The 16,387-nt window shown below is 34.0% G+C and overlaps 1 protein-coding gene across 1 annotated transcript in view; it reads left to right on the top strand.

Moving 5' to 3' along the window:
• Positions 1–16,387, top strand: part of LOC127705233 (uncharacterized) — a 164,653-nt gene that overhangs the window by 101,488 nt on the left and 46,778 nt on the right. Inside the window, exon 9 of the mRNA XM_052209558.1 lies at positions 12,448–12,478. Coding sequence (XP_052065518.1) covers positions 12,448–12,478 — 31 coding nt within the window. The remainder of the gene's footprint in view (positions 1–12,447; positions 12,479–16,387) is intronic.

The raw sequence follows: 16,387 nt of genomic DNA, 5'->3' as shown, positions 1-16,387 counted from the left end.
CAACGACTACCTATCTAATTGTTATGGTTTACTTCAGTTTCACACATTTTCTTCCATTTTCTATTGTGAAACGTACCAACAAGTACCTACCTTATTGTCAGTGTCAGGGTTTACTTCAGTTACACACACTATCTTCTTTTTCCTACTGAGGAACGTACTAACGAATACCTACCTTATTGTCATATTGTCATAGTTTACTTCAGTTACATACACTTTCTTCCATTTCCTACTCTGGAACCAATCTACTACCTACCTTATTGTCATGGTTAACTTCAGCTACACACACTTTCGTCCATTTCCTACTCTGGAACGTACCTACGACTACCTACCTTATTGTCATGGTTTACTTCAGTTACACACACTTTTTTTACTTTTCTACTGTGGAACGTACCAATGACTGCCTACCTTATTGGCAGGGTTTACTTCAGTTAAACACTTCCTGACATTTTTGTCTCTAGAACGCACCAACGACTACATACCTTAATGTCATAGTGTCAGGGTTTACTTCAGTCACACAAACTTTCTTCCATTTCCCACTCTAGAACGTACCAACGACTACCTACCTTAATGTCATAGTGTCAGGTTTTACTTCAGTTACACACACTTTCTTCCATTTCCTACTCTGTAACGTACCAACGACTAACTACCATATTGTCATGGTTTACTTCAGTTACACACATTTTCTTTCCTTTCCTACTGTGGAACGTACCAATGACTGCCTACCTTATTGGCAGGGTTTACTTCAGTTACACACACTTTCTTCCATTTCTGTCTCTGGAACGCACAGACTACATACCTTATTGTCATATTGTCATGGTTAACTTCAGTTACACACACTATCTTCCATTTCCTTCTCTGGAACGTACCGACGACTACCTACCATATTGTCATGGTTTACTTCAGTTACACACACTTTCTTTCCATTCCTACTGTGGAATGTACCAACGACTGTCTACCTTATTGGCAGGGTTTACTTCAGTTACACACACTTTCTTCCATTTCATACTCTATAATGTACCAACGACTGCCTAACTTATTTTCATAGTGTCAGGGTTCACTTCAGTTACACACACTTTCTTCCATTTCCTACTCTGGAACGCACCGACTACATAACTTATTGTCATAGTGTCAGGGTTTACTTCAGTTACACACACTTTCTTCCAATTTCCGTCTCTAGAACGCACCAACGACTACCTACCTTATTATCATGGTTTACTTCAGTTTCACACACTTTCTTCCATTTTCTACTGTGGAATGTACCAAGGAGTACCTACCTTATTGTCATAGTGTCAGGGTTTACTTCAATTACATACACTCTCTTCCATTTCCTACTCTGGAACGTTCCAACAACTACCTAACTTATTGTCAGGGTTTACTTCAGTTACACACACTTTCTTCCATTTCAGTCTCTGGAACATACTAACAACTACCTACCTTATTGTCAGAGTTGCTTGATTAACCAACATTGTCACTATTGATCCTGAGAATGTTCCACAGTGATATTTAAACTAATAAAATTGAAAACAAATGATTCTATGCAAATTCCTGCACATCTTACAATTAGATTATAATCTTAAGCAATATGTATGATTGGTCATTTGGCTGATGAAGTAAACTGTGTTGTAAATAAACATGATAAATGTAAAGAGAAAGGTTATCGTTGTAAAAGTGAGAATGGTAGTCACTTTGCTCAGTCATAGTCCCATCAACCCAGGATTGTATAATTACTATCAAATCTGTAAAAACTACTACAAGCCAGTACAATCTATAAATCGTATATTCTTACTCACCATACTCAGCCTAAGGCCAATCAACCGAGGGTTGTATAATTACTAGCATGTCTGTAAAAACTACTATAAGCACCTCTGCTGGTGGACTATCAGTCCCCAAGGGTATCATCTTTTTTAGTTACATACCTCTTCAACTGTTTTGGTTTTATACATCCTTGACTATCAAATATTCAGGTATGAGCGTTCCTGATTAAGGTAAATCCAGAAAAGCACTTCGGACACATAAAATTTATAACATGTTGTTTGTTATTTTTAGCTCACCTGGCCAAATGGGCCAAGTGAGCTTTTCACATCACTTGGCGTCCATCGTCCTTCGTTGTCGTCTGTTAACTTTTACAAAAATCTTCTCCTCTGAAACTATTGGGCCAAATTTAACCAAACTTGGCCACAATCATCATTAGGGTATCTAGTTTAAAAAATGTGTCTGATGACCCCGCCTACCAACCAACATGGCCGACATGGCTAAAAATAGAACATAGGGGTAAAATGCAGATTTTGGCTTATATCTCAAAAACTAAAGCATTTAGAGTAAATCTGACAAAGGGTAAAAATGTTCATCAGGTTAAGATCTATCCGTCCTGAAATTTCCAGTTGAATCAGACAACCAGTTGTTGGGTTGCTGCCCCTGAATTGGTAATTTAAAGGAAATTTTGCAGTTTTTGGTTATTATCTTGAATATTATTATAGATATAGATAAACTGTAAACAGCAATAATGTTCAGCATTTAGTAAGATCTACAAATAAGTCAACATGATAAAATAGTCAATTGACCCCTTACAGAGTTATTGCCCTTTATAGTAAATTTTTAACAATTTTTTGTAAATTTTTGTAATCTTTTACAAAAACCTTCTCCTCTGAAACTACTGGGACAAATTTAACCAAACTTGGCCACAATCATCATTAGGGTATCTAGTTTAAAAATGTGTCCAATGACCCTGCCTACCAACCAACATGGCCGACATGGCTAAAATAGAACATAGGGGTAAAATGCAGATTTTGGCTTAAATCTCTAAAAGGATTTAGAGCAAATCTGACAAAGGGTAAAAATGTTCATCAGGTTAAGATCTATCTATCCTGAAATTTCCAGTTGAATCAGACAACCCGTTGTTGGGTTGCTGCCCCTGAATTGGTAATTTTAAGGAAATTTTGCAGTTTTTGGTTATTATCTTGAATATTATTCAGGGATGATTCCAGGTGTTTTCAAATGGGTCCCTTGACCATCAAATTGGGAATTTTCATCCCAATTTGGAATTTTTTATGCATAAAATTTTAGACCAAATAACATTATTTTCCTGTAAAAACGGAAAATGTATATTAAGTTTCACCTGTACGCTGCTGTAATAAGTTGTAACATTTTGAATAATCCTGAAGGGGGTACTGATAAAAATTATATATATGATTACCTGATCGCTTGACAGTTATTGGATTGAGACAAGGGAAGTTGTTACATGAAGATTATTGCACATGATGCACTATCTTTTGTAGGCTTGCATGTTAGCTATGGGAACCTCGGCCTTTTACATACAGCTAACATAAACCACTGAAAAAAATCATCCATTGTATTTTTTTCAACAACAGGTCATCTTTATAAATTTACCTCGATTCAAATGGATTTCAAATTGAACTGGCCAATTATCGAATTTAGAAAATCAATTACAAAAGTTTAAGTACTTAATTGATAAGATATTTTTGGGATTTTTGCTTGCTGTTTAATATGTAGAAGGTTGCCATAGTTTTACTTTAGGTGTACCAAGGACTGCCTACCTTATTTTCATAGTGTCAGGGTTCACTGCAGTTACACACAGTTATGAAGAAACAGGAAATTAAAGCATTGAACTATTGTATTTTAATATTATTTGGATCATCTTCACAACTTTTGAAAAATTTCCATAATGTTGACATCGATCCCATTTCATGAATGATCTATCATCCACATGTTCTTTCAAACACGCTCAAACTTTTGTCTTTTGGGGAAATAGAGCCTGACTAAATATAAAATAATTTCTTTTACAAAACAATTTTTCATCATATTATATAACCGGCTCTGCTAGGCGATCTGCTTTTACGAGATCGGCGCCCATTAAAATTTATTCATCAATGTTTAATCAAAATTTAAATTTTGCTCTCTGCCGAGGTCTGCTTTAATGAGACCCATTTTGACAAAAAACATCTTTTTTATCGACCTGCTGGACGATCTGCTTTTACAAGATCAAAAACGCCCATAATATTTTCATCATTATGGAATCCGGCTGCTAAAATCATTTACCACATGTTGACATAATTGAATCGTTGTTAATAAAATGCGATCGTTGACATCAGAACGACTTATCCAAATTTCATGAAACTTTAAATAGTTGTTTCTTATGATGGTCAAACAATCTGTATACTTTTTGGTGAAAATAAGATTATAACTTTTTCAGTTACAGGACTTTGTAACTAAAACAGGGGTGTGTTTTTTTTCACATGTCGCGCCGTATCTCAGAAATAATTGATGATTATTGCTTAAAACTTTACATACTTCTTAGTTATATTAATCTTAAGATCTGTATACTTTTTGTTGATGATTCAAAATTTTATTTTAGAGATATTGAGTATTTTGTAAAAAAGGGGGAGGGGTTTTTCACATGTCGCGCCATATCTCAAAAACAGTTTATGAATATTGCTTAAAACTTTACACACTTCTTAGTTATATTAATCTAAAGATCTGTATACTTTTTGGTGATGATTCAAAATTGAATTTTTGAGTTATTGAGTATTTTGTAAAAAAAGGGGGAGGGGTTTTTCACATGTCGCGCCGTATCTCAATAACGATTTATGATTATTGCTTAAAATTTTACACACTTTTTAGTTATATTAATCTTAAGATCGGTATACTTTTTGGTTTTGATTCAAAATTTTATTTTAGAGATATTGAGTTTTTTGTAAAAAATAGGGGCTTTTCGCATGTCAGGCCATATGTCAGAAACTATTTATGATTATTGCATAAAAATTCACACACAAGACGATGGGCGTATCATGCGCTCATGGTGCAGCTGTTTATTATTTTATTTTTCCAGAATTGGGAATTTATATTCACATCAATTTTGTTTGGGCTGCCGGGCGATCTTAGGGCCGCTAAGCGGCCCAAAACTATATAGTAGAATCATCCCTGTTATTATAGATATAGATAAACTGTAAACAGCAATAATGTTCAGTAAAGTAAGATCTACAAATAAGTCAACATGAACAAAATGGTCAATTGACCCTTTATGGAGTTACATGTATTGCCTTTTATACATGTTATAGTCAATTTTTATACGCCCGTCAATTTTTGACGGGACGTATTATGTTATACAAATGTCCAGTGTCCGTCCATCTGTCTGTCCGTCTGTCTGTCCGGCGTAAACATGTCGCACCGTAACTTGAGAATGACTTATCCAAATTTCATGAAACTTAACATAGTTGTTTCTTATGATGGTCAAACGATCTGTATACTTTTTGGTGAAAATAAGATTAAAACTTTTTGAGTTACAGGACTTAGTAACTAAAACAGGTGTGTGTTTTTTTTTTCACATGTCGCGCCGTATCTCAAAAACAGTTTATGATTATTGCTTAAAACTTTACACACTTCTTAGTTATATTAATCTTAAGATCTGTATACTTTTTGGTGATGATTCAAAATTTTATTTTAGAGATATTGAGTATTTTGTTAAAAAAGGGGGAGGGGTTTTTCACATGTCGCGCCGTATCTCAAAAACAGTTTATGATTATTGCTTAAAACTTTACACACTTCTTAGTTATATTAACCTTAAGATCTGTATACTTTTTGGTGATGATTCAAAATTTTATTTTTGAGTTATTGAGTATTTTGTAAAAAAAGGGGGAGGGGTTTTTCACATGTCGCGCCGTATCTCAAAAACGATTCATGATTATTGCTTTAAATTTTACACACTTCTTAGTTATATTAATCTAAAGATCTGTATACTTTTTGGTTTTGATTCAAAATTTTATTTTTGAAATATTGATTTTTTTTTTTTAAAGTGGGGTTTTCACATGTTGCGCCGTATCTCAAAAACGATTTATGATTATTGCTTAAAATTTTACACACTTCTTAGTTACATTAATCTAAAGATCTGTATACTTTTTTAAAATTCACACACAAGATGACGGGCGTATCATGCGCTCATGGCGCAGCTGTTTATTAACATTTTTTTGTAATTTTTGTTATCTTTATCCAACATGGCTACAAATAGAACATAGGGGTAAAATGCAGATTTTGGCTTATATCCCTAAAAGCATTTAGAGAAAATCTGACAGAGGATAAAATGTTCTTCAGGTTAAGATCAATCTATCCTGAAATTTTCAGACAAATCATACAACCCATAGTTGGGTTGCTGCCCCTTAATTGGTTATTTAAGGAAATTTTGCAGTTTTTGGTTATATCTTGAATATTATTAGCTGCTTTTCTCATCACTTGGCGTCCGTTGTCTGTCGTCCGTTAACTTTTACAAAAATCTTCTCCTTTGAAACTACAGGGCCAAATTTAACCAAACTTGGCTACAATCATCATTAGGGTATCTAGTTTAAAAAATGTGTCCGACGAGCCTGCCTGCCAACCAACATGGCCACCATGGCTAAAAAAAGAATATAGGGGTAAAATACAGTTTTTGGCTTATATCTCTGAAACTTAAGCATTTAGAGTAAATCTGACATGAGGTAAAAAGGTTCATCAGGTCTAGATCTATCTGCCCTGAAATTTCCAGTTGAATCAGACAACCAGTTGTTGGGTTGCTGCGCCTGAATTAGTAATTTTAAGGACATTTTGCAGTTTTTATACAACCGCAAAAAAATTTTTGGGATCGTATAATGGTATGATGTCTGCGTCTGCGTCTGCGTTGTCGTCCTAAGACACATTGGTTTCTGGACAATAACTTTAGTTTAAGCGAATGGATCTCAATGAAATTTTTTAAGAAGGTTCAATACCACAAAAGAAAGGTTGGGATTGATTTTGGGGATGATGGTCCCAACTGTTTAGGAATAAGGGACCCAAGAAGGGGCCCAAAACAAGCATTTTTCTAGTTTCAGGATAATAACTTGTGTATAAGTATTTCGATTGCTCTGAAATTGTACCACAATGTTTAATACCACAAGTAGAAGGTTGGAATTCATTTTAAGGGTAATGGGGGCCAACAGTTTAGGAATTAAGGGACAAAAAGGGGCCAAAAACAAGCATTTTTCTAGTTTCCAGACAATGACTTGTGTGTAAGTGTATGGATCTCTCTGACATTGTACCACAAGGTTCCATATAACAAAGGGAAGGCTGGGATTGAGTTTGGGGTTAATTGCCCCAAACATGTAGGAATTAGGGGCCAAAAAAGGGCCAAAAACAAGCATTTTTCTAGTTTCCAGACAATAACTTGTGTGCAAGTGTATGGATCTCTCTGAAATTGTACTACAAGGTTCCATACTACAAAGGAAAGGCTGGAATTGAGTTTTGGGGTTATTGCTCCAAGGGGGGTTTCAAAAAGTTGGGGTGGGGGTTGGGAATTTTTTTCCCAATTTTTTTAAGGGATTCATATTTTTTTTCAAAATTTTTAAAATTTGTGAATTTTTGAAAAGTTTCAAGAAGAAATCTTCAATTGCACAGTATTGCCCAATGGATTTATAAGCTCTTTGACCACATTTATTTTGTGTCAGAAACTTATATTATGTCAAAAATTTTATCACAATCCAAATTCAGACAGTATCAAGCTTGAATATTGTGTCCAAATTTGCCCCAACTGTTCAGGGTTCGACCTCTGCAGTCGTATCAGGCTGCACTCAGCGAAGCATTTTATTGGTTATTATCTTGAATATTATTATAGATATAGAATAATGTTCAGCAAAGTAAGATCTACAAATAAGTCAACATCACCAAAATGGTCAATTGACCCCTTAAGGAGTTATTGCCCTTTATAGTAAATTTTTAACAATTTTTCGTAAATTTTTGTTATCTTTTACAAAAATCTTCTCCTCTAAAAGTACATAGACAAATTCAACCAAACTTGACCACGTTCATCATAAGGGTATATGATTAAAAAAATGTGTCCGATGACCCCGCTTGCCAACCAACATGGCCGACATGGCTAAAAATAGAACATAGGGGTAAAATGCAGTTTTTGGCTTATATCTCTGAACTAAAGCATTTAGAGCAAATCTGACTATGGGTAAAAATGTTCATCAGGTTAAAATCTATCTGCCCTGAAAGGAGTAGGGGCAATAAGGCCCTTATTTGGCCCAAATATTACTGCAAATTTAAAAGTTATCATACATTTTCCTAAATGTGTCCTAACTAGACTAAGGAACAAGGTATTCAGAAAATAAAATCAAAATTTCTCATTAAACCAGTTACCATGGCAACAAACCATGACAAAATTTGTATATGTTATTAAATTTCTTGATTTTCCTTGTTTTTCATCAAATTTTAAGTATAATTTAGATTGGCAAAGTAAGTGCGCACCCAACAATGCCCAAGAAACAACTTGATATTTGGTGAAATCATGTCAATAGTTATAATAAAGCATCTCTTTAAAATATCTTGTTGTTTCTTGGCTGCGCACGAAGTTTCCATAATTGAAATGATGATTAAAAACTGCAAAAATATGTATTTTCATCGTTTTCATGAAAATGGTGCATATTATGGCGTAGTTGTGACGTCATCAGATAAAGAATCTTATGTTTTTCATTTATATTTCTTCACTCTTTTCACTTCCAAGCATCATGTGCCAATTTGAAATAGTTTTCCAACATTTTATTTTTCTTGGGCCAAAACCGGGCCTCAATGCCCCTACTCCTTTTCAGAGGAATCAGACAACCCGTTGATTGGTTGCTGCCCCTGAATTGGTAATTTTAAGGAAATTTTGCAGTTTTTGGTTATTTTCATGAATATTATTATAGATAGAGATAAACTGTAAACAGCAATAATGTTCAGCCGAGTAAGATCTACAAATAAGTCAACATGACCAAAACTGTCAATTGACCCCCTAAGGAGTTATCGCCCTTCAAAGTAAATTTTTAACAAATTTTTGTAAATTTTTGTAATCTTTTACAAAAATCTTCCCCTCTGAAACTGCTGAGACGAATTTAACCAAACTTGGCCACAATTATCATTAGGGTATCTAGTTTTAAAAAAAGTGTCCGATGACCCCGCCTACCAACCAACATGGCCGACATGGCTTAAAAAAGAACATAGGGATGAAATGCAGTTTTTGGCTTATATCTCTGAAACTAAAGCATAAGTATAATGATTGCATTATTTCAAGCATCAATTGTAAACAAAAATAGCAGGTGAGCGACACAGGCTCCTTGGAGCCTCTAGTTTACTACAAGCAGTTGAAGCCAATACAATTTATAAATCGTATATTCGTACTAGTATGCTATCGCTTCCAATAGGTGCATTCTTCATTGTGTAAATATTATAATTTTAACATTACACAAATAAAAGTTCTGATTCAATCGTTCAGTTACAGCTTGTCACATTCTTTATCACATTGGAAACTGAACACTTGCATATACCAAAATAATAAGAAATTACCCTCATAGATTCATGTTTGCTAGATAACACAGAAAAATTAAAAGTTGTTTGCTGGTAGTATTGGCATTGTGCCATCACAGCCTTGTGTCGAGATCAGCTTGTAAAATCATGAGAAGTTCTTTGAAAGTAGTTTTTTTATGCCCCACGTAGGGGCATGATATTTTTCGGTCTGTGCGTCCGTTCATTCATCCGTCTGTCCTGCTTCAGGTTAAAGTTTTTGGTCAAGGTAGTTTTTGTTGGAGTTGAAGTCCAATCAACTTGACACTTAGTACACATGTTTCCTATGATATGACCTTTTTAATTTTAATGCCAGATTAGATTGATTGATTGATTGTTGGTTGCTTAACGTCCAGTGGCAAATATTTCATGCATATTCAGGACAAGAACAAATTAACAATAAATACAATAGGTAGGTTCTGTAATAGGGGCGTCCGGGATTAAGGTCGGAGAAATTTAGACTGCCTCGGGAAATGAGGGTATATTGGATAGGGACAGAAATTTAGCCTTGCAACAGGTCACCTATGGACCCCTCAAAGAGTTGTTGCAAGGGTTCTTAACGTGCAAAGAGCGTGCCACTCTCTTTACACGAGGCATCGGATTTAACGTCCCCATTCTGACCGGACGTGGCTGCAAATTTGTACATCCCGCACAGCCAAACGGACGCCCCACTTTAGCAAGGGTTTTACTGCCGATTGGAGGAAGACCAATGGTGACCATACTTCTATTCCCCAGTCACCCTTGGGGGGGGGGGGGGGGGGGGGGGGGCCAGATTAGAGTTTTGACCCCAATTTCACAGTCCACTGAACAAAGAAAATGATAGTGCGAGTGGGGTATCCGTGTTCTATGGACACATTCTTGTTCGATACATAAATCTGTGTTGAAGTCATCATGAGTATAGTTCTTAACAACACTTTTAGCATACCACGTTTCTCTCTTTTCATACAAAAAGGTGAGCATATCACCCCTGTTTAGTATCTGTGTCATTGATATTTGCCGAAAACATTGGTATGCATTTTGTATTGGGAATAACATAAATTATATCCCCACCATACATGCCATATTGGAATTAACTCTTTAGTAGAGTTTATAATTTGTGTGAAAGGCTACCCGAATACTTACTCGATTAAATACACTGGTTTGCAGACATCATAATAATATCATACGGTCTGCACTTTTCTTACTATATTAGGGTTAACGTCTTATTTGATCCAATTTGACAATGTTGATCAAATAGAACATAAAGACAAACAGCAAGTTTTAAAACTTATATTTCTAAAATCATAATTGAGAACATCTGACAGGGACAAAATGATCAGAAGTCCAAAATATACTGATCAAATAAACTTTGTAGGAGTATTGTCTTAAATGATGGTATTTCACTTAGTCTGTTTATGTAAACTACTGTTAATGCAGAAATTATTGCGTGCATTTGTTATTGTGATTTTGACATGATAGACCAAAATGTGAGAATATTTTTTGGGGATAACAGGAAAAGCTGCATACAAATATATGTGTCAGATTTCAGAGTGCGAGATCTTATTAATTTGGTACTCACCTAGTCATATTATTCATAATAAGTTCTGAATTTACAGTAATACAATAATCACCAGAACTTGTTTCATATGACTTGAACGCATAGCATGATTGTATGTTTTGTAGATACATTGTATAACAAAAATGCTTTAAATGACAGAGACGACTCAATTATTCAAGTAAAGCCTCTATACACTTTTCTTCTTTAACTTATTAAAAAAAACCCAGAAAAACAATAATTTTGCAATTTATTGTCCTTCAATGATGCCTTTTTGCAACTGGATCGATATGTTATGTAAACAAGCGTAGATGTTATTAAATGAACAACACATGCAACACAAAAAATAATTTGACAAGGAACAATGCACTTTCAGTTTGAAATTAAAATCAAATTAAGACAAGAACTTCAGTTTGAGCTATTACTACATTTACTGAATTATTGTTCTTTACTTCCTTTGTACTTTTTCATTTCTGCTGGATCTGAACTCGAGTTGCAAGGTTATCAATCTGAGATGAATTATCTCAATAGCTGAACTAGACTAAAATTTGTTTTGAAAAATCTAATACATAATGTACTACAGTTACACTTTCTTTTGCAGATATATTATTAAAAAAAAACAAAATAATAAAGATCATTTGTTTAACAATTTCAGTAGAAACACCAGAAGGCGTATTTACTTCATATTTGTTATATATATTCATTGCAACAACAAAAATGAAAACAACATGTTATTTATTTCATGTGTCCGAAGCGCTTTTCTTGATTTACCTTCATCAGGAACGTTCAAAGCCGAATATTTTAAAGCCAAGAATGTATAAGAACCAAAACAATTGAAGAGCTATATAACCAAAAAGTACCTAAAACATAGCCATTTCCATCCAAGGTCAACTTTGCCTGAGGGCAAAGACACTCTAATTGCAAATACTATTTCAATATGTAATAGAACATTTTTTTTTTTATGCTATTTGATATCTGTAATCATGGTAATTTCAATTTCCATATTTGTTTGTATTGAAAGAAGTTATAAGAAATAAACGATGAGAAACCCTGACAATTTAAAGATCTTTAATGTTTTCTTCTTATTAATTAAAAGTTTTGAATAGAAAACGAACATAAAAGAAAATCATTTTTTGTGGAAAGAACACAACTTAAGGAAAAAAAAATTATGATTGAATTAACATGTTCCTTAAGGCCAAAATACAACATTTCGATAACTTCTGGTTTTTACGTAAGGAAACTGTTTATCCAAATTAAATGCATTAGGAAAATTTGTCAAAAAGGTATGGCTATTGTTCTATTTGCTCAAAAGTGAATTTCAAAAGACATTTCACTGAGTAGTTTACTTTAATTGGTTTCATTTAAGCCCTCTGGTTAATCTGTTTGCAGTGAGCTAATAAGATATATACAGAAAAAACGGTTCATCACCTGAATTAGGGTCATAGTTACTGTAAAGAGTTCAAATTGTTGTATTAAGTAATTGCTTTGTTATAATTAGTGTCCTTGCAATTTCTTGTAGATGTTGAATTTACAATAGTAATCATTATTTTTAATTATTATTTTTCATTTAATAGAAACAAAAGCAGTGTGATCTGGATTGTACAGGTATAGTTATGTGTTTTTGTATTTTACTATTTTTTTCATGGATAAAATAATACTCCAAGTTAAGAATGAATCAACATGGCATCTCAGTGATTTTTCCTTATCTGTCTGAATTAAACAAACCACTAACGGTGTCAACCCCCATGCATACCTTAGCGGTATATGACACAATCTATTAAAATTTTCGGTTGTCATGCTCTTTGAGTTTCGTATTTAACTTTGTTTATTATTTAACTGTTTTGATTTCAGTGCAATATTTGACATTGATTTAGACTAAATGTGATTCCCCATTCACAGGGCACCTACATCTTTTCATTACACAGTGCATGTTCTACAAAAATGGGAATGATATATATAAATTCCTTGTTTTTGTAATTAAAAATCTTACTTGTGAAGAATTGCTAGCTGTGATTCCAACAATAAGTACATCTATTAGTTGACATCATAATGCTTAACATATACATATAGACTATGCCCCCAGAGGCTTATGTGGCAGGGATCAATAAAACTTATTTTGGATTCATATTTAAACAGACTCGGTATTCCTATTGATTCTTAGTGTGCATCTTTACATTTGTCATTTCATGGCCTTTTATAGCTGACTATGCGGTATGGGCTTTGCTCATTGTTGAATGCCGTACGGTGGCCTATAGTTGTTAATTTCTTTGTCAATTGGTCTCTTGTGAAGAGTTGTCTCATTGGCAATCATACCACATCTTCTTTTTTATATTCCTACAGGCCGATTTGTTATTGTAATCATCATGATCATATGAAACAGAATTCAAACAACTTATTTCAAAGACAAAAAGAAAATCATCTTGCAATGTTCATTTATTTGCCTTTCAGATATATGGATGATGTCCAGTCACTCAGTAACTACATTTCAGTGAGTGCTTGCATCTCACATATCCAAATGAACTTGAAATCAAAATTATAACGAAAGTTGTAGATCTGCTTTACATCTTGATATTTTCCTGAATATTGGCCAAAAATGGCAACTTCTGAACTAAAATCTATAACAAATTTGAAATAGGCTACTTTGAATGTTTTAGCTGTTACAAATACACTTTGCCCAATTATATGACGTTCACATTTCTGAATTATTACGTTGCGTTTGTTACGTTGCCACTGTGTGGACATCCTCGCCCAAAAAGTGCTTGAAGAGAGAGGAAGTACAACTAAAGTGGACACTTCATTAGTTTTTTGATGACCATCACAAATTGGTTGACGGATAAAATATGTCTTTATCTATATATACTCACTAGGAAAATGTTTTTGCAGTTAAAGATCTTTTGATACCAGAATAGAAGAGGGACGAAAGATACCAGAGGGACTGTCAAACTCATAGATCGAAAACAAACTGGCAACGCCATGGCCAAAAATGAAAAGACAAACAGACAAATAATAGTACAGATGACACAACATAGAAAACTAAAGACTAAGCAACACGAACCCCACCAAAAACTGGGGGTGATCTCAGGTGCTCCGGAAGGGTAAGCAGATCCTGCTCCACATGTGGCACCCGTCATGTTGCTTATGTAATAGTCGTCAATTGTGACATTTTGACTGAGTGTGGATTCACATGGTAGATGATACATATATAACAGGTGACGCTTGGCTATTGACGCACCCTATATGTCTGCTGGTGGACTGTTGGTCAAAAATGGTATTATCGGCTCAGTAGTCAGTGCTTTGTTACTTACATGATTTTTTACCAACATCATCAGACGCATGAAATTTATCAACTGTTAAAGTAATTTCCATTCGTTCCTCTACTTTGTTTTTAATCAGTAGATATGATGATCTTCTCATCCTGTAAAGGATGTATTTTCGCAAAATACATTGGAGGGAACCAGAAAGAAGCTTTCTTCTGAGAAACCTGTCTTATTTATGAAATAAATTTCTGCTTTAAATGAGAGTTAACAGTTGATTGCCGGTGTTGAGTTCTAGGGAAAAAATCGCAGACACTCAAAGTGGAACAAAACTAGATGTGTGAAAAGAGAAAGCGTCTCCTACTATTTATGCATAATTGACCAGTCAACATTTCACAATAGATTAGGAAACAATCGGTAATTTACAGTTCAGAAAACTTATCTTGATTTTAAATATGTAATTCCGTGCAAATAAGTCTCCTGTTATTAGCAACACAGACACTTCCTGGTTATCAACAAACTTTGTAATGGTGACTTGATCTTGTAATTTGTAAACCATTTTGTACTATAGAAAGAATAGTAATAAGATTTAGTTGAATATTTAGGGGAGTGGGTTATATGTATAGCTCTTTATTATGATTTATGAACAGTTAGCTTAAGTTAGTATTAAGTATGATATTTTTAAGGCCTCCACCGTAGCGGAGGGGGCATTAAGTTTTACCCTTGTCCGTCTGTACGACCGTCCGTCCATACGTTGGTTCTCTAACTTTAGTTTGCTTTAACCAAATGTGATGAAACTTATACAAAATGCTTATTACTACAAAACACAGATCAAGTTTGAATTTTGGTGGCGTCACTTTTACCATTATAGAGTTATGCCCTTTACAAATGGAAAAATTGCTGAATTTTTTGTTTCAATTCTCTAACTTAAGTTTGCCTCAACCAAATGTCATGAAACATATACACAATGCTTATTACCACAAAACTCAGATCAAGTATGAATTTGGGTTGCGTCACTTTTATCATTCTGGAGTTATGTCCCTTTATAACATTATATGCATTTGGGGGCATCATCTGTGTCCCATGGACACATTCCCCATTTATTTTTATCTCCCTTAATTTTCTCTGAAAAAGCCTGTACCAAGTCTGTTTTCAATATTTCCCGTTGGTTGATATAGTTTAACATTTTATTTTGTCAGGTTTTAGGGACTACACACCTTTTAGATTTTACCTCAGGATTCTTGTTAGTAATTTTGTATTGTAAGGATTTCTAAAGAATGATATTTTTTTTACTTATGTTTTTTAAAATGACTAAAATGTATTGATGGTTTACAGTTTTTACCGTGAAATAATTTTGCCCCTGATTGGAGAATTTTGAACAAATATTTCACTCTACCAGAAACATATATATATATACATACAGAGATTGGCAACCTATCGATACGGCTATAACCGAGCTGTCAAGATCACGCGTGTGCACGAGATTTCTCGAGACTAGTAAATCTGCCAAGATTTCCCGCCATTTTGTTTATTTACACACAGCTATATCTTACAGAAACAACCTAATAATAATAGAATACAACTTATATCTACATGATTCAGGTAAGAATCAATTAACATAATGTAGGAACATAATTTACTGTTATGTTCAGCTATTCTTAGTAACATTTAATCAATTTAAAGGCAAATTTTTGTCCCGATTCAAGTAGTCCAAATTTCATTGAATTTCAGGTTCATTACTCGATATGGGTCCTGACTTTTGGAACAAATTTCAAGAAAACTAGGCAGTATAATGAAGTTGTAATTGTGGCTAACAATGACATCTTAGGTGTTAAAAACAGTTTCTAATATTTGGACAGGGATTGTCCTGAATTAATGTATCATTGGGTAAAAATGCGACTTGAAATGTCTTGAAATGGCCCCTTGTGGACAGTACTCAGCACAATCTCGACCTACTGAATTCTCACTTGTAATGAAATGCCACCCTAAAACAATTTTTATACGGAATGCTTGACATCATACATTATGAAAAAGACATAAGTCTCTAAAAAATATATTATTCATGGTATATTATCCTCCCTTGTCTTTTTCCACATCTGCCATTGCCTTAAGAACCCTAATACATGTCAGAAAAGCATATTGTTTATCATATTTGTCTTTTTGTTTTATTGCTTTTTACTTAAACATGTTAAATCAGACGGTAACTTTTCTTGTTTGAATTGTTTTACTTCAGAATTTGTCATTTCAGGCCTTTTTTAGC

This window comes from Mytilus californianus, unplaced genomic scaffold (assembly GCF_021869535.1).
Source record: "Mytilus californianus isolate M0D057914Y unplaced genomic scaffold, xbMytCali1.0.p SCAF_6, whole genome shotgun sequence".
Lineage (NCBI taxonomy): Eukaryota > Metazoa > Mollusca > Bivalvia > Mytilida > Mytilidae > Mytilus > Mytilus californianus.
The sequence above is the reverse complement of the archived record's forward strand: the minus strand, read 5'-3'. Positions and strand labels throughout refer to the sequence as shown.